The sequence below is a fragment of the Microtus pennsylvanicus genome, chromosome 15 (assembly GCF_037038515.1).
Source record: "Microtus pennsylvanicus isolate mMicPen1 chromosome 15, mMicPen1.hap1, whole genome shotgun sequence".
Taxonomy (NCBI): domain Eukaryota; kingdom Metazoa; phylum Chordata; class Mammalia; order Rodentia; family Cricetidae; genus Microtus; species Microtus pennsylvanicus.
This window is the reverse complement of record NC_134593.1, coordinates 24,977,956-25,004,435: the sequence shown is the minus strand read 5'-3', so window position 1 is coordinate 25,004,435 and position 26,480 is coordinate 24,977,956. Positions and strand designations below refer to the sequence as shown.

The following is a 26,480-nucleotide window of genomic DNA, read 5'->3' as shown; positions in this document are numbered from 1 at the left end:
GGCCCAGCCCTTCAGTGTATATGTAATAGTCAACTTGACACAATCTAGAACCACTTGAAGAGAGTCTCACGGAGGGGTTGTCTAGACCAGGTTGGCATTTGGGTATGTCCCTGGTACAATGTCTCCTGAGGGATTATCTAGACCAGGTTGGCATTTGACCATATCCCAGGGGAAGTATCTCAGTGAGGGATTGTCTAGACCAGGTTGGCATTTGGGTATGTCCCTGGGGGAGTGTCTTGATTATGTTAATTGATGTGTAGGCCCATATTTTCTGCACGGTGTGACAGCCAAGTTCTCGGGCCATAGTTGGTATCCAAAGCAATCCCTCTAGACAGGCTGTCGCTACCTAACAACAGGCTCAGGATTTACCGCTCCTTCTCTTTTGTTATTATGTAGATCGCCTGGGAAGAGGTGTAAATTCCAAGCTAGTGAGTTGGGGCCGCGACTGCAGTCCCACTACCCCCCCCACACAAAGAGAATATTAATGAGCTTCCACCTTGGTTTACCTTGGGGAATAAAAGGTAAAAAGTAATAAACCGGGTGATCCTCAGGAATGAATGAAGCCTGACACTCCCTTCCGATATTGCTGTGTGAACTGTGTCTCAATTTTTCCCACACCTCCGTGCCGATCCAGAGAGGGAAAAGTAGTTTATGTTGGGGCGTCGGACCCCGACACAGCCTATAGTGGGAGGCACCATTCCCTCGGCAGGGGATCCTGTGCTATCTAAGTGCTGAGAGAAAGCCGAGCATGTAAGCACGTATGCACTTATCTTTCTCTGCGCTTGACGGTAGATGTGACTAGCTGTTTTAAATTACTGCACTGATGTCCCTGCTATGGTGGACGATAACCAGAACTGTGGACTAAGATGAACCCTTCCTCCCATGGATTGCTTTCTTGTTGAGGTGTTTTGTCATCGCACACATGACACGACACTAGGAAACATAGCAAATAAACGTGTGTATGAAGAGCAGAGGGAAATGAGAGACCCTCGATGGCTCTTAGCCAGCTTTCTCCTGTCTGATACAGTTGAGAAGCTCATGTTCAGGAGATGGTCTTACCTACAAGACAATGCCCACAGACATGGCCACAGGTCAGTCTAGCTGAGATAGCTCTTCAGCTGAAATTCCCTTCTCAAATGAGTCTAGGTTGTGGCAAGCTGACGTTAAAATTTGCCTTCTCAGTATGTGTGCCGTTCATTTTTGTTGGGGTACAGATGTGAGATATGCCCCTGTAGGGTGTGCCCCTCCGGCCCTTGTACTTTTTTCCAACTTCAAAAGGAGGCTCTCTTTCAACAATTTAAAGCACCTAGTGATGACTTCAGAACTTGTCTGTAAAAGTCCCACTTCCTCTGCTTCCCTCCGAACACTGATTCAGAGTTATTAAAAACTCTCCTGGATTATAGTTTACCTCATGTAAAGTCTGTTTATCCGTTCTGAGTTTGGATTATTTGACAGGAAGAGAATAGTCAGTGTCTCGCTCTCAATTTCCTATTGTTTGTAATATTCAAAATGTCCTTATTTATACATTGTGGGTCATTATAGTTACATTGTAGAGCTATTGTGAGGATTATATACTATCGTGAGGTTTACATATACGTATATATGCATGTGTATGTGCGTGTTTACATTGTATAAATGACACCTATTATCTAAAATGCCATGGAGATCTTAAAAGCAATAAGTAAGTGGTTAAATCTACATACAAGAGATAAATCTATGTGCAAGACACTTCAAAAGCATCAAGCTGTCATTTCTGTGCTTTGACATGAATCAGTCAAGGAAAACTCCCCAGATTTCTTTAGTGCCACATAAGAGAATGAACTCACATTATAGTGTGAATTAAAATGAATATAAAAGAACATTAGGATCATAAAAACGTATAAAAGAAAACACTGAAACACTCTCCCTGGAGATTAAAAAGATAATTACATGGACTCTTCATTTGTTTCGCTGATCCAGAAAGTCCAGGATAATTTAAATTTGGCTCGGATAGGTGTTTTTTTGCCTCAGGGATTTTCCTTTCTAATTGTGTTTGTTTTAGCTAATAGAAAATGAATTTGCATTCCTTGAACCCCTACCAAGTCAAGGTGGGGGTGGTGACTCAGAATACTGAGCAGCAGGGGAAAAAAATCCCTTTGGAGTTTAGAAGGTGTTAGAATAAACTAGGAAGTAGCTAATCCATGCAGAGTTCACTGGGCAGGAATTTAGTAACCTCCCTTATTTTTTGCACCAACTCTTCAGTAAAATACAAAGCATAAAAGGAAGGGATGAGGGTGTGAGGCTGGAAGCCATTAGAGTTCTCTTATTCCACCATCACACGGTGTCGGGGTTCACTTCTGAAGGATGCAGTTCTGTGGGGTATTCTTAGTAACTGTGAACACGCTATTTTTAGAGTTTCTGTAGCTTGAGCTATCCAAGTTCACCAATCTCACAATGAATGGCAAGGACAGGGAGGTGATTTGGGAGGCTTCCCCCGGCTTGTGGAGTGTGTGTGTGTGTGTGCGCGCGCGCGTGTGTGTGAGAGAGAGAAAGAGAGAGAGAGAGAGAGAGAGAGAGAGAGAGAGAGAGAGAGAGAGAGAGAGATATTATATGATTATATGCTGGAAATCACCACCTATCACTGGAGACATCAAGGCAGGGTCTCAGCCAGATCCAGCGCTCACAGGGTTATCTTGCTAGCCACCTGGCTCTGGGGATCCTGGCTCTGCTTTCAAAGACTAGACTTACAAGCAGAGACAACACCCATCTGGACTTTATCTGGATTCTGGGAACCCGAACTCACATCCTCACACTTCTGACGCAAGTACTTTAACCACTGAGCTCTCTCCATAGCCCTACAAAGGATATTATTTTTTTTTTAAAGAGAGGGTCTCATCGTGTATCTCAGACTGCCCTTGAACTCACAATCCTGCCTCGGCCTCTGGGGTGCTGGAATTACAGGTGTGTACCTGTAATTCCACAGTACACTCTATATACAGCTTATATAAATTTCCTTTGTGCTGAGAACTTGGTCTTGGGGCTCCTGAGATAAACCCATCCCTTACAATACCTGCTCCCCTCACATATACACACAATTAAAAATAAAACTTTTAAAATTTGAAGACCTTAAAGGGTTGAGAGATGATAGCTCAGTTGGTAAGGGGGTTTGCCTTGCCAAATCTGAATTTAGACCCCCAATACCTGTAATCCCAAAGTTGGAGAGGTTGAGACAGGAATCTCTGGGATTTACCGGCCAGCCAGTCCAGTGGAATCCAAGAGCTCCAGATTTATAAAAGATCGTATCTTAAAAAGTAAGGAGGGCCAGTAAGATGGCTCAGTAGTTAAAGAGCCATGGCGTACAAGTCTGGTGACCTGCGTTTGATCTCAGAAATCTATGTAAAGATGGAAAGAGAGAACAGACGCCAAAAAGTTGTCCTCTGACCTCCACACAAGCACTGTGGCACGTGTGCCCTTATACAGGCACCACACACACATACACACACACACACGAAAATGAGAAATAAAGTATACAACTGACTGTGTTTTAGTATAGCTACAAGATCACAGTCATCACCACTATCTAATCTCAGCTCGTTTTTATACCCCTCAATAAAAAAGCAGAAATGGCACCCTGTTCTCTGAGGTCCCTTACATTTAACTTTTCAGCTGTCATCTACTGCCTTTCAGAGACTCAGTAACCAAATACGTTAGTCTGGGAGTCATGAAGTCATTTGGATCCAAGCTCATCCTCACCTGGGATGGTGGATGGGGGACTCACAGCGGCATCCACCATAATGCGAATGGCTTCACCATTTTTTTCTTATTTTGAATTGCCATCAGATTATTAAAGATAAAATAATTTGGAAAAAATAAATACATAAGCATTTATGCTATGGGATGATCATTCTGTATGCTGTGAATATATATTCCTCTCATTGGTTAATAATAAAGGCTGTTTAACCAATAGTCAGGAAGTGGTAAGATTAGGTGAACAATCAACTGAGAACTCAGATGAGGAACGGTAGAGTCAGGAGAGATGCCAGTCAGTGCCAAACAAGCAGGACTTGTTGAAAATTAGATAAAAAGTCTTGGCCCATATGGAAAAATATAGAAAAAAATATAGGTTAATTTAAATGTAAGAGTTAGCTAGTAATAAGCCTGAGCTACTGGTCAAACATTAATAATTAATATAAGCCTCTGAGTAATTTATTTGGAAGTGGCTACAGGACAGGGCGGGACAGAGAAACCTCTGTTTACACATTTCATTCTATTTTAAATTGCTTTTTTTTGGGGGGGGGCGAGTAGGAGAAGATTGATTTATGAAAACAGGGTCTCAGGAGCCCAGGCTGACCTTGAACCTGGTATATAGCCTGAGGCTGTTCTTGAATAGATTCTCCCACCTCTGCTTCCCAAGTGCTAGGATTACAGGCTTTTCAGTGTCCAGTGGCATTAAATAATTTCACATTATAGTGCAACCACCACTACCACCTGTCTCCAGAACTTTCTCAAACCAAGAGTCTACACCTATCAAATACTGGCTCCCCAACCCTTAGTCACCTCTGTTCTATTTTCTATCTTTATGAATTTGCCCATTCTAAGTACCTCATATAAAGTGGAGTTGTACAATATTTGTCTTTGAAACTGGCACACAATGCCTTCAAAGCTCATCCATGATAAATAGTATGTTGAAGGCGAAGGCGTAAGTCAAAAACAATCCCACACCAGTTTAGAATTATGATTAATAGAATGGTTATTTATTTAAAGGGGAAAAAACTTACAGATCACCGTCCCAGACAACAGCCCTCTGCGCAATCAGGAAGGGAGTCTAGTCGCTGGAAGCGAAGCAGGAAGTAAGAGAGAGCGAGAAGGGAGTGGCCGCTTTTTTAAAGGGAGAGAGACCACGCCCCAATAGGCTGGTATCTCAGCGGCTATTGGCTGGAGGAGCTGAAGGACCTCCCGCAACAGTATGTATCAGAAATACTTCCCTTTTACGGCTAAATAACACCCCATCATATGAACACAGCATGTTTTGCTTATCCATTTACCTGTGGATGGATATTTGGATTATCTGTGCTTTTGACTATTTTGAATATCGTTGCTATAAACAAGCATGTGCAAGTTTTTGTATGAGCATATGTTTTCAATTCTCTTGAGTAGCAGAAAATATTTAGTTGCGACTGTAGAGTAATTCAACAAGTAATTTGTTGCCCAGAAACACATAACTTGACATTATTCAGTAATGGATAATGACCTTTGGGACTCTGTCTCCTCGTTAGAGGAACAGATGAGAAAGTCCTCTCCGAAGATGAAGGGTAGCTGTAGCTTGTTAGGCAGAAGCACGAAGTCGTTAGTGTTCTCATGCAGAAATTCAAGTATACACAGGATAGTGCACCTGCTGCCCGGATGCTGGGGGCCCCATGGATGAACTGCACCGGTTACAGACATCATCTCAGACCCAAACCCACATCACTAGTTCTGTGGTTCCAGGAGGCTGGAACGCCATAGCCATATTTCTCTGCTGACAGCTTAGCTCTGTGCTGAATGCTGCCCGTGAAGAGGGAGGCACTAGGGGGAAACTGAGGAAGGAGAGACATGCTCCTTTCTGTTCACCCGCTACTCCTGTCAGCTCTACCCTGACTCTTCACCCTGATTTCTCGTTCCAGCTTTTCTCCAGATGACTTTGAATCATCAGGCTTCCTTGGATATATAAGAACCAGCTGGCTGGGATGCCTGCTGTTTCCCCTCAGGAGTGTGGGTCCCCTGCCGGGCTGGGGCAAGTAAGGCTGGCATTAGCTCAGTTCTCCACCAACCCTCATCAATCCCTTCCTGAGTCTTTTCTTCAATATCCGCTCACCAATGCTTTTGATTAAATTATGTCTGTTAACATGATGGATGAGCTGTGTTTTCCAGGGAGACTCTAAATGGAAATTATCAGTCATGCCTCTCAGGAAGGAGCTGGCACTGCCTTAGGTACACATGGCACCAAGACAACGTTGCAGACAGTTTGTGTCCTGAAACATTCACACGTTGAAATATTTACTGTCTGTCTATCTGTTTGTCTGTCTATCGGTTTTTCAAGACAAGGTTTCTCTGTGTGTAGCCCTGGCTGTCCTGGAACTCACTCTGTAGACCAGGCTGGTCTCAAACTCAGAGATCCACCTGCTTCTGCCTCACTGAGTACTGGGATTAAAGGCATACACCCCTTTTCTGTCCTCCATGGGCATCAGGCACCCACATGGTGCACATGCACACATGCAGGCAAAACACATGACACATAAAATAAATCTAAATAAAAATTAAAACAAACATGAAATCCTAAGCTGCAGAAGTGAGGGTAGTAGGTGGGACCTTTGCTAGGCGGAGCCCTCAACAGGATCAAAACAGATCCCAGAGGATTCTTTCCCCACTTCCTGCCCTTTCAGGAGACAGCAAGATGGCTGCATAAGAGGGCTTTCAACAGACCCATCACCAGCACCTTGATCTTGAGACTTTCCAAATCCCAGAACTAAGAAAAATAAATAAATGGCCACTTGGCCTATGGTTTTCATTACAGCAGCTTGAATAAACCAAAACAGATAAGATACTGATGTGGGATTCTCCTCTGTATGCTGTAAATGCCATTGGTTAATAAAGAAGCTGCTTTGGGCCTATTGCAGCACAGAATAGAGCAAGGCGGGAATTCCAAGCAGATAGATGTAGAGAGAGAATAGGCAGAGTCAAATGAGAAGTCATGTAGCCACCACAGGAGACAGACGCTGGACACCAGACGGAACCTTACTGGTAGGCCACAACCACGTGGCAATATACAGATTAATAGAAATGGGTTAATTTAAGATATAAGAGCTAGCTAGAAATACGCTTAAGCTATTGCCCAACTAGTATTGCAACGAATCGGTTTTCTGTGTGATTTTTAGGGTCTGAGTGGCCAGGCAACAAACAAGCAGTCTCCACCAACAATATCCCATGGTGCAGAAACAGGCATACTTTACTTTTATTATCTATCTATCTATCTACCTATCTATCTATCTATCTCTTCTATCATCTATCTATCTATCTATCTATCTATCTATCTATCTATCTATCTATCTATCTATCTATCTATCTACCTACCTACCTATCTATCTATCTATCTATCTATCTATCTATCTATCTATCTCTTCTATCATCTATCTATCTATCTATCTATCTATCTATCTATCTATCTATCTATCTACCTACCTACCTACCTATCTATCTATCTATCTACCTACCTACCTACCTATCTATCTATCTATCTATCTATCTATCTATCTATCTATCTATCTATCTCTATCTTCTATCATCTTCCTTTCTTCCCTCCCTCCCTCCCTCCCTCCCTCCCTCCCTCCCTCCTTCCCTCCCTCCCTTCCTCTTTCTTTCTTTTGTCTTTCTTTCATCTAGCTACCTTGTGGTACTGAGGATTATACGCAAGACCTTGTGCAGGCTAGGCAAGTACTTTGACTCAGATATCCACAGAAGCCCTGGATAATTTTAAATGCTTTACCCATTTTCCAAGCAGAGCTCTTCGTTCTTCAAACACCTACAGCAAACAGAAGAAAATAGGGTCATTTTGGGCATCATGACTCAAGACACCCACTATAAACAACACCGTTAAAGGATCAGTGAGTAGGGATTTACCGCCTCAACCGAGTATGAAGAGACAGGTTGTGTTTCTGAGAAGGCACTTTGTTTATTTGTTTAATGGCCTGTACACCCCTTACGTAGGCCAAGGATGACCTTGAACTTCTGGTCTTCCTGTCTCCACTTCCAGAGTGCTTGGATTACAGGCGGTGCCATCACTTCTAATTTACACAGACCTGGGGCTGTGAGCACACTGGGCAAGCATTCTACCACTGAGTACACTACCAGCCCACTTTACTTTTTAACCTGGGCAAGGCCTCTCTTTTTAGTTTCTGTACATGGCATAATTCATAAAAAAGAAGTAACCTGTTCTCCCTTCTCTCTTTCTTCCTATCCTCCTTCCATTTTTTTTTTCTTTTAGACAGGGTCTCTCTCTATAGACCAGGTTGGCCCGGACCTCAACTTACAGCCCAAACTGGCCCAACCAACCTGATCTTCCTGTCTCTGTCTCCCAAGAACTGGGGTTACAAGTGTGTACCACCAAGACTCACCGAGAAATTGCCCTTTAAGAGAAATGAAGTAGGAAGGGAGAAAGGAGTTGTAAAGAATATTCGAGTCTCAAATTTAGAAGGTCATAAACTGACACAGACAAATAAGAACATGGAGCTCCTGGAATTTTCTTCAATATTAATCATATAAGAATTTGTAAAATACATGAATGAGCAGTTCTGTTTCTTCCTGTGTGTGTGTGTGTGTGTGTGTGTGTGTGTGTGTGTGTGTAGAGGTCAAAGGTCAACAACATCAGGTATCTTCCCCTAATCTCTCTCTAACTTATTTTTTGAGACAGGGCCTCTCACTGAACCTGGAGCTCATCAGTTTGGCTCGGCTGGCTGGCCAGCCAGCCCTGGGTATCCAATTGTCTCTGCCTCCTGGGCATTGAGATATAAATGCATGCTACTGTGTGCAACTTTCTTTGCAGGCTCTGGGCATCGAACTCAGGTCTCCATGCTTGCCAAACAAGCACTTTACTAACCAAGCCATCTCTCCAGTCCTGCTTTTGTCCTCAGTATATACATACATATATGAACATCCACGGGCTTACTAACTATAAAATTAGTAATTTCTGTTTGTGTGCCTCTGGGCTTACAACTTTGTGTCTGCATAGGTTTGCTCTTATACACTATTTGGATTAGAAACCATGTCCTACGCATTTGACACATCCGAGCAGAGTGCTGGTATAGCATATTGCAAGAACCCGAGACAGTACATTTTTATGGATGTGACGGATGGTCTTATGGGTGTTACAGAACAGTGTGAGTAAAAGTATAGGTTGATATTTTTCTGAGCCCCAGAGCATATGTGGATTTGAGCATACGAAGAGAAGAAGACCAACATGGGTATATCTGGCAGAGGAGGAGTTATACAGAGAGGAAGAGAGAATAATGAACATATGTGACTGTGTCTCCCACGCCAACACAGACACCCTCTGTCAGCTTTCAAATGGGGATCAATGTTACCGCTCTCAAGCAGTCTTGCAGGGACGTTCCAGCTAGGAGAGGCTGTGCAGACCTCATTCCTTCCTCACTGTGGAGGATGAGAAGTTGGCTTCATGCTGCCAGCAGGCCAACCTTTGCTCTCTCAGACCCTCACACTCTGGTCGTCAAAAGCATATTAAAATGGGGGCTGAAAGAGCAGCTTCAACGAATGTCACGAGAGCCTTCACTCTCCTGTGCGAGGAATCTCACACCCCACATGTAGATACTTCTTGCATATTAGAGAAGGATAAAAAGGACTCTTGCCTCTTCCCACCCCAATCACTGCCGCCGGGATGCTATGATCCCATAATAATGACAACAGATAAATTCAGGATTGCACATGCAAATAGAAGAGGATGTAAAAAACACAGAAGAGACAAAACTAAATCTGGATTCAAATATTTCTGGAGCTCCTCCTCTAGCAATACCTGCACAAGCCAAGCCACCAATGCTGATGCAATTCTGATGCTCAGCACCCCCCCCACCCTTTCTGCTCTACTCGTACCCCACAGTGGCTGAAGAATATCTGGGTTTTGTGTTTTGTTGTTTGAGACAGGGTTTCTCTATGTAGCCCTGGCTAACCTGGAACTCACTATGTAGACCAAGCTGGCCTCAAACTCACAGAGATCTGCCTCCCTCTGCCTCCCGAGTGCTGGGATTAAAGGTATGTGCCAGTACATCCAGTGAGAGTGTCTGGCTGTGTCTCTAGTTTCTGTTCATTTTACCTCCCCATAAAGATGCCCCCCAGAACCAGCAAGAATAGGTTTCATGGCAGACTCTCAGCCACACTGCTGGTCAAATAATGATAATCAAAAGGTTTCTGAAGGCACAGGAGGTCAGAGCTGAAAGAAATCCTAAAGAGGGGCTGGAAAGACGGCTCAGGGGTTAAGAGTGTTTGGCAACTTCCAACTCCAACTCCAGGAGATCAATACCCTCTTCTGGACTCTGTAGGCACTGCACTTGGGAGAACATACCCATAACACATTACACATAAAAATATAAAATAATATTATAATAAAAATAAATAATAAAAATATTATTATTTTAATTTATTTATTTATTAAGGATTTCTGCCTCCTCCCTCAACCGCTTCCCATTTCCCTCCCCCTCCCCCGATCAAGTTCCCCTCCCTCATCTGCTCGAAGAGCAATCAGGGTTCCCTGACCTGTGGGAAGCCCAAGGACTGCCCACCTCTATCCAGGTCTCCTAAGGTGAGCATCCAAACTGCCTAGGCTCCCCCAAAGCCAGTACGTGCAGTAGGATCAAAAAACCCATTGAGATCTCAGTATTCCTCACTGTCCGCTATGTTCAGCTAGTCCGGGTTTATCCCTAGCTTTTTCAGACCTAGGCCAGCTGGCCTTGGTGAGTTCCCGATAGAACATCCCCATTGTCTCAGTGTGTGGGTGCACCCCTCGTAGTCCTGAGTTCCTTGCTCGTGCTCCGTCTCATTCTGCTCCTGATTTGTATCTTGAGATTTCTGTCCGGTGCTCCCATGTGGGTCTCTGTCTCTGTCTCCTTTCATCGCCTGATGAAGGTTAATATTCATGAGGATGCCTATGTGTTTGTCTTTGGATTCACCTTCTTATTTAGCTTCTCTAGGAACATGAATTATAAGCTCAATGTCCTTTATTTATGGCTTAATAAAAATATTAAAACAATCATAAAAAAACTGAAGAGCTTTTTCTTCAACTTACTTATTTTAGATAGGACAGACAGACTTCCATAAAAGTTACTTTGTTCACATTTAAAAAAAAAATATAAGCCGGGCGGTGGTGGCGCACGCCTTTAATCCCAGCACTCAGGAGGCAGAGGCATGCGGATCTCTGTGAGTTCGAGACCAGCCTGGTCTACAAGAGCTTGATCCAGGACAGGCTCCAAAACCACAGAGAAACCCTGTCTCGAAAAAAACAAATAAATAAAAAAATATAAACCAAACACTAGATCTATCTGGGCAAGGTGGTTGGTACAGGACTGTAATCTCAGTACTCAGGAGGCAGAGGTAGGAAGATAGAAAGTTTGGGGCACAATTGGGCTAACAAAAAGACCAAAGGTCAAGCGTAATGGCACACACCTGCACTCCCAGCACTTGGAAAGCAGAGGCAGGAGGATCAATGCAAGTTTATCTTCAACTACATAGTACGTTTAAGGCTAGTCAGGCTTTCAAGAGACCCTGTGTCAAAAAACAAAACAAAACAAGACAAAACAAAACAAAAACAAAGAAAGAAAGAAAAGGGAAGGATGGGGAAAAGAAAGGGAGGGAGGGACCCTGGTACTGAACTAACTATTCAGCTTAACTCTACCCTTGGTTTTTTACTATAATCGTGGTCTTCTCCATCCTGGCTGCCTGGAACTTACTATATAGCCTAGATGGATGGAACTGATGCTTCCCCTGCCTCAGCATCCTGAGTGCTAGGATTATAGGTGGATCCCACCACCCCTGCAGCCCTAAATCCTTGTAGAACTTCTGCCAGTGCTCTGCCTGGTGTGGGAAGAAGACTGGGTCTTGACATCATCAGTAAGTTTTCAAAAGGGGGTCTGGCTGCACCATCACAGTGTTCCCTGAAGGTGTGGCTCATGGTAACATTGATGGGAGATGCATAGTCCACAGAAAGTATCAGGAAAGGAACGAGGTGGGAAGTGGGTTCCGTCATGCAGCAGGTTAAAGCAAACACAATGTTCAAGCCAGACCTGGTGGTGCAGGCTTATCATCACAGCTACTCAGGAGGCTGAGGCAGGAGGATCACAAGTTCAAGACCTGTCTAGGTTACAGAGTGAGTTTAAATCAGTTTAGGTAATTTTATGAGACAGTGTCTTAGAAAGTAAAAAAGGAGGATTGGGGACACAGCACAGCGGCAGTGTGTTTTCTAAGAATCTGAGAGGCCCTGAGTTTGAGCACAAGCAGTGAAAGGAAAAGGAAAAACCAACATCTATTCAGACTCCAAGCAATCCCAGGCATTCACAGACAGTATCGCCACCGAGGAGAAACTGATCACAGAAGAGAGGAGGAGAAGGGGGGACAATGAGCAAATATAACAGTCTCTCCTGATTCACACATCCTGACTCAAGGTCAAGAGGACTTCAATCTGGCTGAGTCTGCCCTTAATACATTACATATATAAACAAATTATACATATAATTTATAATTATAGCTTATAAGGATAACTATATAATATATATAATTTGGGGCAAGTCATTTTGCCGTCAGTCCTCATTTGGATCTGCATTCTTACGTTCCCTGAACTAGAGTGAATTTTCATTCCAAAGACGTGCAATCAGGACCTTCATTTTTCAGGAGCTGGAAAACAGACTATCTCTTTGAAATGGCAATATTAAAATGGCTCTTCTCTCGCAGACGGCTGCAGTCTGTTTATATCACAGTTTACCCGCAGCCTGCTGTTAAGTCAAAATCCCTTGGTTGTTATTTTAGTCTGTTGACACTGCAATTACATATTTCCTCGGGTGACATCACTGCAGCGGAGGAGGGAGCGACTTTGGAAATCCTAAATTATGATCGATGGATGGCAACGAGGTGCCGCCTCCCAGAACGTCCTTTTTTACAGGCACTGTGGGATGTGTGGGAATCACGCACCAAAGCAATGGGGATGTGCACTTTTCATGTTTGTAAATTATACGTATTTAAGGTGTGCCAACATAATGTTTTGGGATGCATATACAAGAGCAAAATAATCGCTAGAGTCAAGGCAATTATCCTGCCCATCCCTGTCCATGGCTAACTTTGCGTGTGGGGGAACGTGAGCCTTCTAATTACAACACTGGCTGGCAACATAGGTACTATTACAACACTCTCCCCTAGGAACCCTCAGTGCCCAAATTACTCTGTAATCTGCTGCATTTGCCCACCTTGATGATGCTTTTATTTTTTTTTAAGTAATCTAAATTTGAATTTAGTCTCTCAGCTGAAAACCTGCTGTGAAGTTAGAACCCTGAGTCTCTTATTTTAGGCTGGCTTGGCTATTATGTATTTTAGGTTCTGCCACAGAATAGGGGAAAGACAAAAATTAAAAGACAAAATGGAGGGCTGGAGATGTAGCTAACTAGACTGCTTACTTAGCTTGCATGATGCCCTGGGTTCAACCTCCGGCCTCTTATAAATGGGGCTTAGAGCCACAGGCCTATAACTCTTGAACGAGGGAGGTAAATTGAGGAGGATTAGAAGGATGGAGTTATTTGTGGTTACCTACTGCGTTCAAGGCCAATTGAACCTACATGATACCCTGTCCCCAAAGAAGGTGGGTGCTGAAGAGATGGCACAGTGATTAAGATCATGTGCTGCTCTTACGTGGAATGTGGGGTTCATTTCCCAGCACCCCAGTAGGGTTGGGCACAACTGTAACTCCAGGTCTGGGGACTCTGATGACTTCTGGGCTTCATGGCCAACTGTGTATGTGTTCTCTCTCTCTCTCTCTCTCTCTCTCTCTCTCTCTCTCTCTCTCTCCCTCCCTCCCTCCCTCCCTCCCTCCCTCTCTCTCTCTCTCTCTCTCTCTCACACATACACACACACACACACACACACTAAAAATAAAATATTTTTTAAAAAATAGAAGTTCACAATGGCATATATTTTAAAAAAATCATTTGAAACAAGAAGATGACTAAATAATATTTTTGAATATGGGAGTTATGAATGATGAGTATTTTCTCTAAAAAATTTCATTAAATGTGACAAAAGCCATTAAAGAACAAGGATAAAACCATGCCATGTTCGTTATTTTGTATTGATCCTTTTTAGAACTGAGGGGTTTATTTAGTATCCATTGGGAGGCAGCTGGTTGACAGCCAGGAGCCCAAAGAAGCTGCCTTGGCCAAGGTCATGACCTTGGAGGGAAGAGCAGCCGGCCACTGAAGGGCAGTGTCAACTATAATGGCCAGGCCACCCTGAGATCACGACAGCTGGTGTCCTGTGGGGACAGTGGAGCCGTCATGGAGACTGCACTGCAGCTCCCCTTCCTCCTTGTCCCCAAGTCTACACCCTTCCCTTCTGTATTAGAGTGCTCCAGAGGAACAGAGCTTGTGTGTGTCTGTCTGTACAGGATTTACTAGAGTGGTTTACAGGCTGTGGTCCAGCTAGTCCAACAATGACTGTCTACCAACGGAAGGTCCAAGAACCCAGTAGTCATTCCGTCCACAAGGCTGGATGTCTCAGCTGGTCTTCAGTATATGCCAGAATCTTGAAGAAGTGGGCTCTCATGCCAGTGAAGGAAAGGACTTGCTAGCGAGAACAAGATGGCAGAGAGAGCAAGCTTCCTTCTGTGTCCTTTATGTTATTCTGGTTACCACCAGAAGATGTAATCCAGATTAGATGATGGATCTTCCCATCTTTAATGATTTAATTAAGAAAAAATACCTCGCATGTGTTCCCAGCCACTTGGGTTTTAGTTCATTCCAGATGTAGTCAAGTTGAGAAGCAAGAACATCATACTTTCTCTCTTCTTCTTTAGGGTTAATTCCTAGATGCTCATCTCAAAACCTGCTTCTTAAGGCCGGAGATGAACATCAGTGGGAGAGCCCTCGGTTCACATGTACAAGGTCCTGAGTTCAATTCCCAGTATTGCCAAAATAAAGGATCTTCCTCTATTGCCCCACCCATAACAAGAACTCGGGTGCTTTGGGGACTATGAAGGTACTTTTTAAAGGAGTCCTAATTTTGATTTTAATTATGTTTGTGTGTAGGTATGTACATATGACTACAAATGCTCCAAGAAGCCAAAAGTATCAGATCTCCCTGGAGCTGGAGGTACAGAAAGTTGTGAGCCACCCCATGTGGGTGCTAGAAATTGAACTACGATCTTCTGCAAGAGTAATATGTGCTCTTAAGTGTGGAGCCATCTCTCCAGCCACAAGCACTGGCTGGTGTGGAACTCACTATGTAGATCAGGTTGGTCTTGAACTCACAGACGTTCTCCTGCCTCTGCCTCTGAGATCTGGGATTTAAAGGACATGCCACCATGCCTGGCATAAGATACACTTTCTTCACAGTGGCCAAATTGGTGGAGACTTTCCTGGGAAACTTTCTGAAAATCAAGACATTCAGCAACTTGGTATTCCAACTCAAGTCACTTTTCCACACATGTGCAAAACCTTCACAATTCAATGAGAAAACAGATTTCCAAATCTGACACTGAAGTTGGAGGGATAAACTGTGATATAAACTGTCGGAGAGCTACAAGCGTCACAACAGGTGCTCGATAAATAATTGTTGTACGGTAAGAAAAAGATTTCCATACGTTCATTTGGCACTATGGGGCCAGGCTCCATCTGCTTCTTCCTATCCTTTTGTTCCTGAGGCCTCCTTTCTTCCCTCTCTCTCCTGTCTTGGGTCATTTTTTTTTTTAAAGATCTTTTCCCTTTTAGCTTTTCTCCACTTTATTTCTCAGGATTCCAATCTCTTATTACGCAACCCTCTTCCCTTTACTCCTGCTTCACATTAGAGAAGGAGAAAGTTCCTAGTTCTAAGGTGAGCCAGGATTAACTATGGGCTTTGCCAAACTTCATTAGGATTGCAGAAACAATGGCCCAACTCCAGCCAAGAAAGGAGCTAGAAGGGCCCAAAGATAAAAGTCAATGGGTAGCTCCAGAAGGGCTCAATTGATGAAACACGTGGTTGCAAATACGATGACCTCAACTGCACCCCCCAGAACTCACACTGGAAAAAACAAAACAACAACACAACAACAACAAAAAACACACACAAAGAGTTCTGTTGTGTTTAAACCCCAGCCCTGGAGAGTCAGAGCTAAGGGGATCCCTGAGGCTCAGCCTGCCTCGCCTGCTTGGTAAGAGAGACCCTGTCTCAAAAAACAAGTTAGAGCCAGGCGATGGTGGCCCATGCCTTTAATCCAAGCACTCAGGAGGCAGAGGCAGGCAGATCTCTGTGAGTTCGAGGCCAGCCTGGACTACAAGAGCTAGTTCCAGGACAGGCTCCAAAGCTACCGAGACACCTTGTCTTGAAAAACCAAAACCAAACCAAACAAAAACAAAACAAACAAAACAAACTAACAAACAAAAAACCAAGGTAGAGCATACCTGAGGAATAAGAACTGAAGTCCTTTGGTCTCCACATATATGCACATGTACACCTGTAGTTGAACAGACGCAAGTGCACACACATGCACGCACGCACACACACACACACACACACACACACACACACAGAACAGTGAGAGGACAGGACTTGTGTTCTACACACACAGAACAGCAAGAGGACAGGCACCTGTAGTTGCACAGACGCAAGTGCACACACATGCACGCACGCACACACACACACACACACACACACAGAACAGCGAGAGGACAGGACTTGTGTTCTACACACACAGAACAGCAAGAGGACAGGACTTGTGTTCTGGAAGCCACACCCAGACCTGTGTCTTCAGAGAGTTGGGGAAGGAGAACACGTCAGTCCGGAGGGGCTGTAGTTGAATAGAAAAGCTAGAAACAGCAATGAGAACAAAGAGGAGGCAGGAAGCAGTGAGGTGATGAGGGTACTGTGGACTTCACCCGTTTGGCCTCAAGTGCCAGGGAGTAGAGACAGGGCTGGAAGCTGGGAGGTTGGCTGGGGGTCAGGACCTGAAGGGACCTCAGGGATGTGTGGGGGATTGGAATTTGCTCTTTGGAGTAAATCCCATTTTCAGTCTCACCTAATAGGATTGGTATTTAGAAAGATCTCCCTGGAGCCTTAATAGAGGAAAAGTAAGTGGGCGCAGTGACAACAGCCAGGGAGTTACTGTACTGTGCCTGGCAAGAGTGGTGTCAGGAAGGGACCTGAGAACATGGAGCTGGGTAGACTAGATCTAGAGAGAAGACTCAGAGACCCAGAGAACAAATGGGACACGGGGGCAACGGTGTGTAGGGATCTAATACTCCACGGCTTCCCTATCCTAAGAGTCTGGGCATGCTGAGAAGGGAAGGCACGGAGCACTCTTCACTTGGGCCTGCTTTCCAAGTTACACTGCAGGAAGGCAGCCTAGAGGGAGGACTTTATGGTCATTGTTCACTATGAAGATTAGATTCCCTGTGTTCATTGGTCTTCAGCTGCCAAGAAAACCACTGTGTGCTAGGCATGTATCTGGGTGATGGGCATCACTCAGCTGGCTGAGGTCAACCAGGAGAGAGTCAGTGTTTAGGCTTGATACGGAATGCTCACGCTGACAGCTCTGCTGTGATTGGAAGTTCTTTGTCCCTGCCCAGATCCCTGTGTCCCTTATTGTGAGATAGTACTGCCTTTTGTTCCACCCGCAACAGGCTCGCTTATTGGCCTGTAAATTGGAGTGAAGAATCCAATCCCACACCTGGCAGGGAAAGGGGAGACTTTTATGGCCTCGTGATGGTATAAAGTGGGGTTTCTCACCTGGAGGAAGGACTGGCGTGGAGAGGGAAGATAGTGAGGTCAGTTTTACACAATGAAACTGATTGTGTTTCGTTGCCAAGCGGGTGTGGTCCTGATGCTCAGGGACTGATCAGAGTTCCGCAACTCACAGAAGCAGGAATACAATACCCCAGAGCTCCGCCATTCCCACACCCCGGCCACTTGCTGCAGTTTCTTACCGGGTGTATTTTCCTTGTGTCTTCTCAGAATTAAACTGGGAAATAGACCTCTCAGGAGAACACCAGTACCACTGAGTACTCGGCTGAAATGTATGTATTCACTAAATGGATAAACTAAAAGTTTACCCAGAAACCCGGGGATTGGTTTTCGGGGGAAGCCCTCCTAGACATCTTTCACCCCCTCCCTCAAATTCTGTTGGCTCCAAGAAGAACCAGTGATGGGAAAAAGAAGACACACCTAGGATAGATAATGCAGGCAAGAACAATGACTTTCCCTTGGGCAGAACTCTGATCTATTTCTAGTCTTGTCCACATACAAACACACAAATAAAGTTGTTTTGTCTTTTGTTCCAAGACTGTACCATCTTCAACAATTTGTGCTCATATTCAGATTATCAGGACTTTACTTCCTCCCCCTCCCCCCAGGACCCAAATAATAAAACACTCTAACTGCTCACCTGGTTATTCAGAAGTTGATGGTTTAGGGGTGTCCAGGTGCTCATCTTTGTCTGCATTTTGGAGCCATCAGTGCTTTTTGGAGGTGCAAAGGCCATCATGAAAGGATCTGGTATTCTTCCATCAGAAAGACTACACCTATCAGAAGAAATGAATTATAGAACCTTCTGAAAACTAAAAAAAAAAAAAAGAAAAAAATACAACTTTTTTTTTTGTATGTTGAAAGAGGGTATGGGTGGGGAGAATATTTACCAAGAGTCTTGGTTATGTCAAAGACTTTATACGTATGTTCAGTACAAGTTTACAATGAGCTGGTGGAGCAATTGTGAGTTTTAGCTACTTAGACCATTAAAAAAAAAAAAGAGGCTCACTGAGGTTACCCACCCTACCCAAGATCATATAGATAGTGAGTTGTACAGGGATCAGACCACTGAATCATGGATGTTCGGAGTCATTCTTAGCTCAGAACGAAGTTTATTGGCCAGAAAGAGGAAATGCTTCAAATTTAGTCACAGTGCAACATAAAACACACCCTTAGCTAGGCAGTGGTGATGCATACCTTTAATCCCGGCACTCAGGAGGCAGAGGCAGGAGAATCTCTGAGTTGGAGGTCAGGCTGGCCTACAGAGCTCGTTCTAGGACAGTCAGGGCTACACAGAGAAAGCCTGTACGGAAAAACAAAAACAAACGACAATAAAACAAACAAACAAAAAACCCACATCCTTCATCCCAGCTTTTGGGAGGCAGTGGTAGGGGGATTCTTTTGAATTTAAGGCCACATTGTTCTTCACAGAGAGTTCCAGGCCAGCTATGGCTACCCTATGAGATCCTATCTCAAAACAGACACCTAATTTTTGTCTTTGTGAAATTAGCTCTCCTCCTCTACTCTTAGCAGGGAGGTCAAAGAGTTCCAGTCTAATACACACTCAAGGGGTAGACTGATGTAGTGGGCAAGGCCACGCCTTTAGAGATGGACAGATGTGTTTACCTGGGGAAATCTGCTGTTTTTAGTTATCTGGTATATAGTCTACCTACTTTTAATTAAGGTACTTTAATTTTCTTGAGGAATTATTTTCCTCACTGGTGTGCAGTTTGCTGGCTGGTTGGCTGACTTTAGAGGTGTGCAGTTGCTGGGTTTTTTTTTTATTCATTTGGGGGCCACCAGTAGTCCCTTCCTTGACAACAGATGGTGATTGGACCAAGTCACAGATGGGCTTGCCCTTTTCTGCGTGAGGTGGTCACGGAGGGTAACATTAGCGACCTGAGCAGATTGCAGTGCCGTGCCTGCTCTTCCGCCTCCCAGAAGCGACCTGCCCTTTTCCTCTTCTTCATTTGTTAGTTGTTTCTGCTTTTGCAACCTTTTTATAAAATTAACCTTGTGCAGTTTGTTTTTAATACTGGCTCTGCAATTTAAAAACAATTCTTAGATTTACTTATTTTATTGGGTGTGTTTTGCCTGCATGTGTGTGTGTCTGGTGCCTGAGGAGGTCAGAAGAGGGCACTGGATCCTTCGGAACTGGTGTCATAGATTGTTGTGAACCATCATGTGGGTGCTGGGAATTGAACCTGGCTCCTCTACAAAAGCACCAAGCACCCTAACTTCTGAGTCATCTCTCCAGACCCACTTTGTGCAGTTTTTGTTTTGCTTTGTTGTTTGTTTGTTTGTTTGTTTGTTTTTTTCGAGACTGGGTTTCTCTGTAGCTTTGAAGCCCGTCCTGGAACTAGCTCTTGGAGACCAGGCTGACCTTGAACTCACATAGATCTGCCTGCCTCTGCCTCCCACGTGCTGGGATTAAAGGTGTGAGCTGCCACCACCTGGCTCTTGTGCAGTTTTTTTAAATCCTATGTATGTGTACCTCCAAAATGATACTTGGAAAAGAAGAAAAGGTCTTGACAAGGTGGCTGATGGACAGGTGGCCTGAGTAACTAGTAACCTCTTTCAGTCTTGTCACTTATAGAGTGTCCAAAACCAGCCCTTTGGTGAGCCATGATGGCATATTTTATAATGGACAGAAGATTCAGTACCTGCCCTCAGTGTTTCTACCCTCCTTTTTCTCTGAAGATGGGTTTACCCACACAGGCAGAACTGTGGCCAAGGCAACTTTATAAATGCCTGACCTGGGGCTCCATACATGACCCAACAGCATTAAATGTTGAACACATTAAAAACCAACTGGAAGCCAGGCCAGTAGAAGTGCAAACCTTTTAATGCCAGTACTCAGGAGGCAGAGGCAGGCAGATCTCTGTGAGTTCGAGGCCAGCCTGGTCTACAGAGTAAGTTCCACGACAGTCAGAGATACACAGAGAAACCCAGTCTTGAAAAGAAAGAGAGAGAGAGAGAGAGAGAGACAGAGAGAGAGAGAGACAGAGAGAGAGAGACAGAGAGAGAGACAGAGAGAGAGAGAGAGAGAGAGAGAGAGAGAGAGAGAGAGAGAGGAGCTAGAGAAAGAAGAAAAAACCAACTGGACTGGAGATGTAACTCTGTTAGTAGAGAGTACTTACATAGCTTGCACGATGCCCTGGGTTTAACCCCACTAACACATAAACCAGCTATGGTGTCACATGCCTGTAATACTAGTGCTCAGGAGATAGAGGTGAGAGGCCAGAAGTTCAAAGTCATCCTCATACAGACGCCAGCCTAGGCTAATAACGCTTTGCCTTAAAAACATGCATACAAATTTTAATGCATTACTTTTCAGCTGAGATGGGATTTCTCCATTCACCACATCTGAAATCTCTGAGGCCCTCACTCAAGTTTAAGTTAGAGCTGAAGATGGAGCCAATATTTTACACCCTGGTAGGCTCATTAATTAACACCTTCCCTTGGTTGTCCTAATATTTAATTATCTAAGTCACTCCAGTTTTCGCTAGGTTTCAAAAGGCACAGGAAATGGTTTCCTTGCAGCATCGTTGACTAGCAGCCAGAAATACAGGTGCAGGTGAGCAGGCAAACAATAGATATAAAACACCTCCACCGAGCTCAGATCCGCCCTGGTAAAAATTGTACACTGCTTTATTTTATCTTGAGACAGGGACTTGGTATAAAGTTCAGGCTGCCTTCAAACTCAAGATCTCCACCTCTTCTATCTTCCCAGGGCTGGGATTACTGGTATTTGTCACCGAGCCCAGCATTGCCAGCCCCACCCCGCCTTTTTACGACAGCAGCTCTTTTAAAACATGAAGCCTCCTACAGGGCAGGCAGTTATAGAAAGATCAAATCAAACTCAAAAAATAAATAAATAAAATAAATAAAACCTGAAGCCTCTGAGCTAAAGGCGATGAGTCTCCTTCCTAGAGAAAATCACAGGAAGCTAAGATCCACCCCCCCCCCCACGCCCAGGTTAAAAAACCTCTGCATTAAGCTGAGAAGCTCCCTTGCTTCCCAGTATGTGTGGCAAGCCATTCGTTGTATTCTGGGTACAGTTACTGAATCAAGATAAGATAGATTTGCTCAGAGACACCCTCAGGGCCTGCAAGGCTGTTTTCTTCCCGCTGGTTCCTTGGATCTGAAAACCGCTTCTGATTAGACTTTCTGCAGAGCATCTGTAGTTTCCAGGGGGTGGGCCTGGCCAGGAGGCACAGACCTTGGTGACGGTTGTACAGAAGCGAGCCAACGGAGGTGTCTTGCCTCGTCTTTTGTGATTATCCTTTTTCAATTTTCCTTTCCCCCTCCACCCCAGAAGACGAACAGTATACATAGTTTGTAAGCACACACAAGTTCACAGAATAGACCACTGGCTACCACTCAAGAGACAGAGGTTTTCACACAACACACACAAGAAAGGATGGACCCTGTGTCTACCAGGAGAAAGCAGACCGGTGGTCTCACCCTCTTCCAGAGACACAAGTTGCTGGTGCTTTCGTTGACCTCTTTGCCTTTTAACGACAGCCTGTCATTATACTTTACGTTCCTTGGGATGAAACTGTAGAAAGTAGGCCAGGACCCCCATCCCCTAGATTCGGCTCCAAAGCTCTGTTTAATGGCCAAGCAGGAGTCCCAGGAATCATGTTCTAAGATCTGGTCTGGCCTTCTAAATCTGTTCACACCGTCACCATTACACAATAACTCAACAAAGGCCCTATTCCAGGCAGGCCTCCAAACGGCTTATGTAGCCAAGGATGGCCTTAAATGTCTCATCCTCTTGCCTCCACATCCCAAGCTCTGGATCACAAGTGTGCACCACACGCCTGACTTATGCAGAGCTGGCTTCAAGCATGCTAGACGAGCCCTCTACCCATGGAACTGTAGTCCACGCCCTGAGATTTGTTTTGTTTTACCTTGCTTTTGTTTTTGTTATGTGACAGAGTCTTGGTTCATATCCCTGGTTGACCTGGAACTTGCTCTGTAGACCAGGTTGGCCTCAAATTCACAAAGATTCACCTGCCTCTCCCTCCCCTGTGGTAGGATTAAAGGCCTGTGCTACCACACCCAATAGTTTTTGCTTGTTTGTTTTTTAAGGAGCTGTCAGTGAGGTCACTGTTTAATTAAAAAACAAAACAAAACAACAACAAAAAAACCTGTGAATCTCACTAATGGCTATGGGACCCCAACTCCTCAACATGAAATCTGGGTCGGCTCACTGGAACTGTTTCAGCCTTTCTCTGTCTTTTCCTGTACTCTGTCCAGATCCACTGACAGCCTGACCACACTGTAAGGACGGTAGCATGAAACCCTTCTGGGCTTGTGTGTTCTTCTGACACTGCGCATCTCAATTCCAGTTGCTGTGGTACATAATAGATCTTCAATAAGTATTTGTTACTCAACGGAAGGAAGAAATGTCATGGTGGAGAAGGGGGGGGGGTGGGGGCAGTGTGAGAATTAAACCTTGTGAGATTGCATGCCAAAACTCAGAGCATAATGGACCCGGCACAGAGGAAAATACTCAAGACAGTCAGGGTTTCCTTTGGAGGCTACAATGAAGACGAGGATTGAGTTTCTCTGCCAACACATAACTCACCCACAGTACACTGTAATGTTGCCAGGCGCGGGGCATTTCACACACTCTCAGGAAATAGAGGAGGGGTAGGTTTAAATGCGAATTTACCTTATATCCAACCAGTTAAAAACCGAGTGAGCGCTGTAATGCATGCCTTTTAAAGCTAATGTTTGACCTGCACGTAATTGGTGGTTGTTAATTTCATAGGTGTGGAGCAACCACTGAAACTGCAGCAGCCTGCAATCCCAAGAGCCCCGGAAAGGCTTGTGGGAAGTTAGGGAGCTCTCTCCGAATCTCCATCTTTTTCCTGCCCTGCCCACTGCTCTCACCTCAGCTGCCGGCCTCCTTCTTCAAGCCTCTGGCTCTGGGGTTGCCATCGCTGCGCTAGGGCAGTTTTCTTTGCTTCCTTCCAGCCCCCACCTCACTGCTCCCAGCAGTCCAATCACCATCTATAAATCTTGTCGCTGGCATCCGGGGTCTCTTAGGCAACAATGTGTGGTCTCTTGATTGGCCAGGGCATCCAAGGAGGGTTGGCTCCAAAATTGGGCACGGAGATGATAAAAAGAGAGAGAGAGAGAGAGAGAGAGAGAGAGAGAGAGAGAGAGAGAGAGAGAGAGAGAGAGAGAGAGAGAGAGAGAAAGTGTGGCTGTAGGGTGAGTGGGAGGAGCTGTCATGTCTTGATAGAATGCTGGCAGGAAAATGTATCCAATCCTGAAACCAGCAACCTTGAAAAACGTTCCTTAAAGGCTTGCCACGGTTGTATTCCAAAACAGCCCTTCTCTACGGAGCATGCCCAGTTATGTTACTCTGGTCAGTCGGATCGTCGTGACAGGTTTTAAGACTGCCCACAAGGTGGAAGAGGATTGGAAGAAATAAGAATTTGCAACGGGTTGGATGGCAGAAAAGCACCTGCAGAGGAAAAGGGAGTCGTGGAGGAACTGCCCCAAGCTGAGTGACAGATACACCAGGGAACCAGCAGATGGCATGCCGTTGTAAGAATAACTCTGAATTTGGGTTTTTAAAATCCAGTCACATTTAATTAGTTAAATGCACTGAGCACCCACCTTGTAGTGAGAACCAGAGAATGCAAGGATTAAAAAAAGAAAGAAATATGAAGCTGGGTGTGGTGGCTCAAGCCTGCAATCCTAGCACTCAGAAGATAGAGAGGCAAAAGGATCAGGGGTCCTAGGACAGCTTTGGCTACATAGGGAGTTCGAGACCAGCCTGAGCTCCAAACCCCTGTCTAAAACACAGGAGAAATCTAATGAGAGAAACTGAGCAGGGAAATGTGCAAATGATGAACGTAAAGCTCAGGGATCTTGTAGCTGTGATCGTAAGTTCTGGAGAATTCCAGGAAGTTCAAAATTCCATGCCTGCAGCCACAGTGCAAGGCAATTTTGATGAGCATCGGCTCACCAAAAATGAACTCCAGAACCAAAAACAAAAATAACAATTTTCCACACTGCCTTTCTTGCTAAAACAATGGACTTTCCTACAACTTAAGCAGTCCTACAAACCCTACATGCTTCATCATTTTTGTTTCTAATAGTGTAGTTTTAAATTTACATTTATTTATTTATTTGTGTGTGTCGTTGTCATGTGGGCATGTGTGTGCCATGTGTGGGGGTCAGGGAACAACTTTCAGGAATCTATTCTGCCCATCATGTAGGTCCAGGGCTCAGACTTGGTGGCAAATGCCTTTGCCCTCTCAGCCATCATGGCACCCTATGGTTCATAACTTGTAAGTAGTCAGCATTTGCGTGTCTCCAATTTAAATGGAAAGAGGAAAGTGGGCCTCACGGAGGTCCGTGCTTTGCCTAAGTTAACAATGGATCAGTAAGTGGCCAAACTGAAATTAGAACCTCGGTTGTCTGGATTCCAAGCTAGTGGTTTTTTTTCCAAATGACCAGCTTGTATGTAAATGAATAAACAAAGCCTTTGGGGATGTGAGGGGGTGGCCTGGGGGAGGCAGGTAGAGATGTCATACTAAATTACCATGCATTACCAGTTAACATTTATGACTTCAAAAACGGGTTCATCCAGAAAAGGACCAGTTTTAACAATGCCCAGGTGGCTGAGTCTCTCTGTGAAGTTCCCGCTTGTTAAAAGCTTTCTATTAGTGGTTACGACATGGAAGGAAGAGGGAGATGAGACACAGACAGCATCTTGAGTTATCCCTGTGGGATCTGAATGTTTGTATTCCTGATAGACGATCCCTTTCTCTGCTCTTAACAGTGCCTTCTGGGTCTCCTGTCCTACAATTTCTCCATCTTGACTGCTCCCCCAAAGGGGAATGAGTCACCCCGTGCCTACTGTGTTCCTTGTGAGTCACCCCATTCCCACTGTGTTCCAAGGGAGCATGCATACATAGCCCAGTGTCTGTGATATATTGACGTTACTTTTGTGTGGAACGTATCAGACACAAAAGCTTAGAGACTTTCATAATACCTGTATCTCCAAAAGACATTTCAAAATGTTACTGTTGGCTCTCTCTCTCTCTCTGTGTGTATGACTGTGTATGTTTACCAGACACGTAGTAAGTAGCTCTTTCTGCATACAGATCCCATTGTCTTCCCTATGTCTTTCCTATGTCTAGAAAGCCATTCGTCACCTTGCTACGGAATGAGTGTGCAGCCATCTTGTTCCTTTATGATATTTTCATGTGTTCACTCTTATAAGCAATGTATTCTTGCCGCTTTTTAAAAGACACACTGCCACTTACATGTATTGTAGTCTTATTCTCTGCTAAGTATTGCATTTAAGGAACTCAGTCAAGTTGATACATTTGCGATTGTGTCTGTGTCATCCCCACCTCCTGGTGTGAGCAGTAGTGTGGCCTGTGTCTGCTTCTACAGGATGATGTGTCCATTGACTAGGAAAGCTCCTGGGAGCACATTTCCGGTGCTTTAACTATGGGGCTGGGCAATACATAAAGCCGGCACAAGGTTTCCCCTATATGCTACCTGCTTCTTTACTCACGCTCATCGCGTGACACCACTGGCTCCCCACGACACCCCGACTTGCCTGGAATGGCCCTAAGAGTCAGTGTTACTGTCCTGAAATGTGACTGCATAAGTGTCAATAAGGAATAAGGAAACTGTTATTTCCGGTTTCATTTATCATGCTGGTTCATCAAGGCCACCTCCTGATGTGAGAGTATGTCGGAGCACAAGACTTCAGTATTCACTATGTCATTTAAGAATCTTCTAAAGAGGGGACTGGAGAGATGGCTCAGCGGTTAAGAGCATTGCCTGCTCTTCCAAAGGTCTTGAGTTCAATTCCCAGCAACCACATGGTGGCTCACAACCATCTGAAATGAGGTCTGGTGCCCTCTTCTGGCCTTCAGGCATACACGCAGAAAGAATATTGTATACATAATAAATAAATAAATATTAAAAAAAGAATCTTT

General features: G+C 44.6%; 1 protein-coding gene across 2 annotated transcripts in view; it reads right to left on the bottom strand.

The window, feature by feature from the left end:
- Fbxo16 (F-box protein 16) overlaps nt 1-23,853 on the bottom strand; it is a 53,136-nt gene extending 29,283 nt beyond the window's left edge. Inside the window, exons 1-3 of one of the 2 annotated variants that reach the window (XM_075949798.1) lie at nt 23,401-23,853; nt 18,137-18,272; nt 7,502-7,537 (exon numbers count right to left, since the gene is read on the bottom strand). In XM_075949798.1, coding sequence (XP_075805913.1) covers nt 7,502-7,537; nt 18,137-18,235 — 135 coding nt within the window. In that variant the 5' untranslated portion in view covers nt 18,236-18,272; nt 23,401-23,853. The remainder of the gene's footprint in view (nt 1-7,501; nt 7,538-18,136; nt 18,273-23,400) is intronic. The other variant, XM_075949797.1, reaches the window with a different exon arrangement.
- Nucleotides 23,854-26,480: the final 2,627 nt, after the last annotated feature.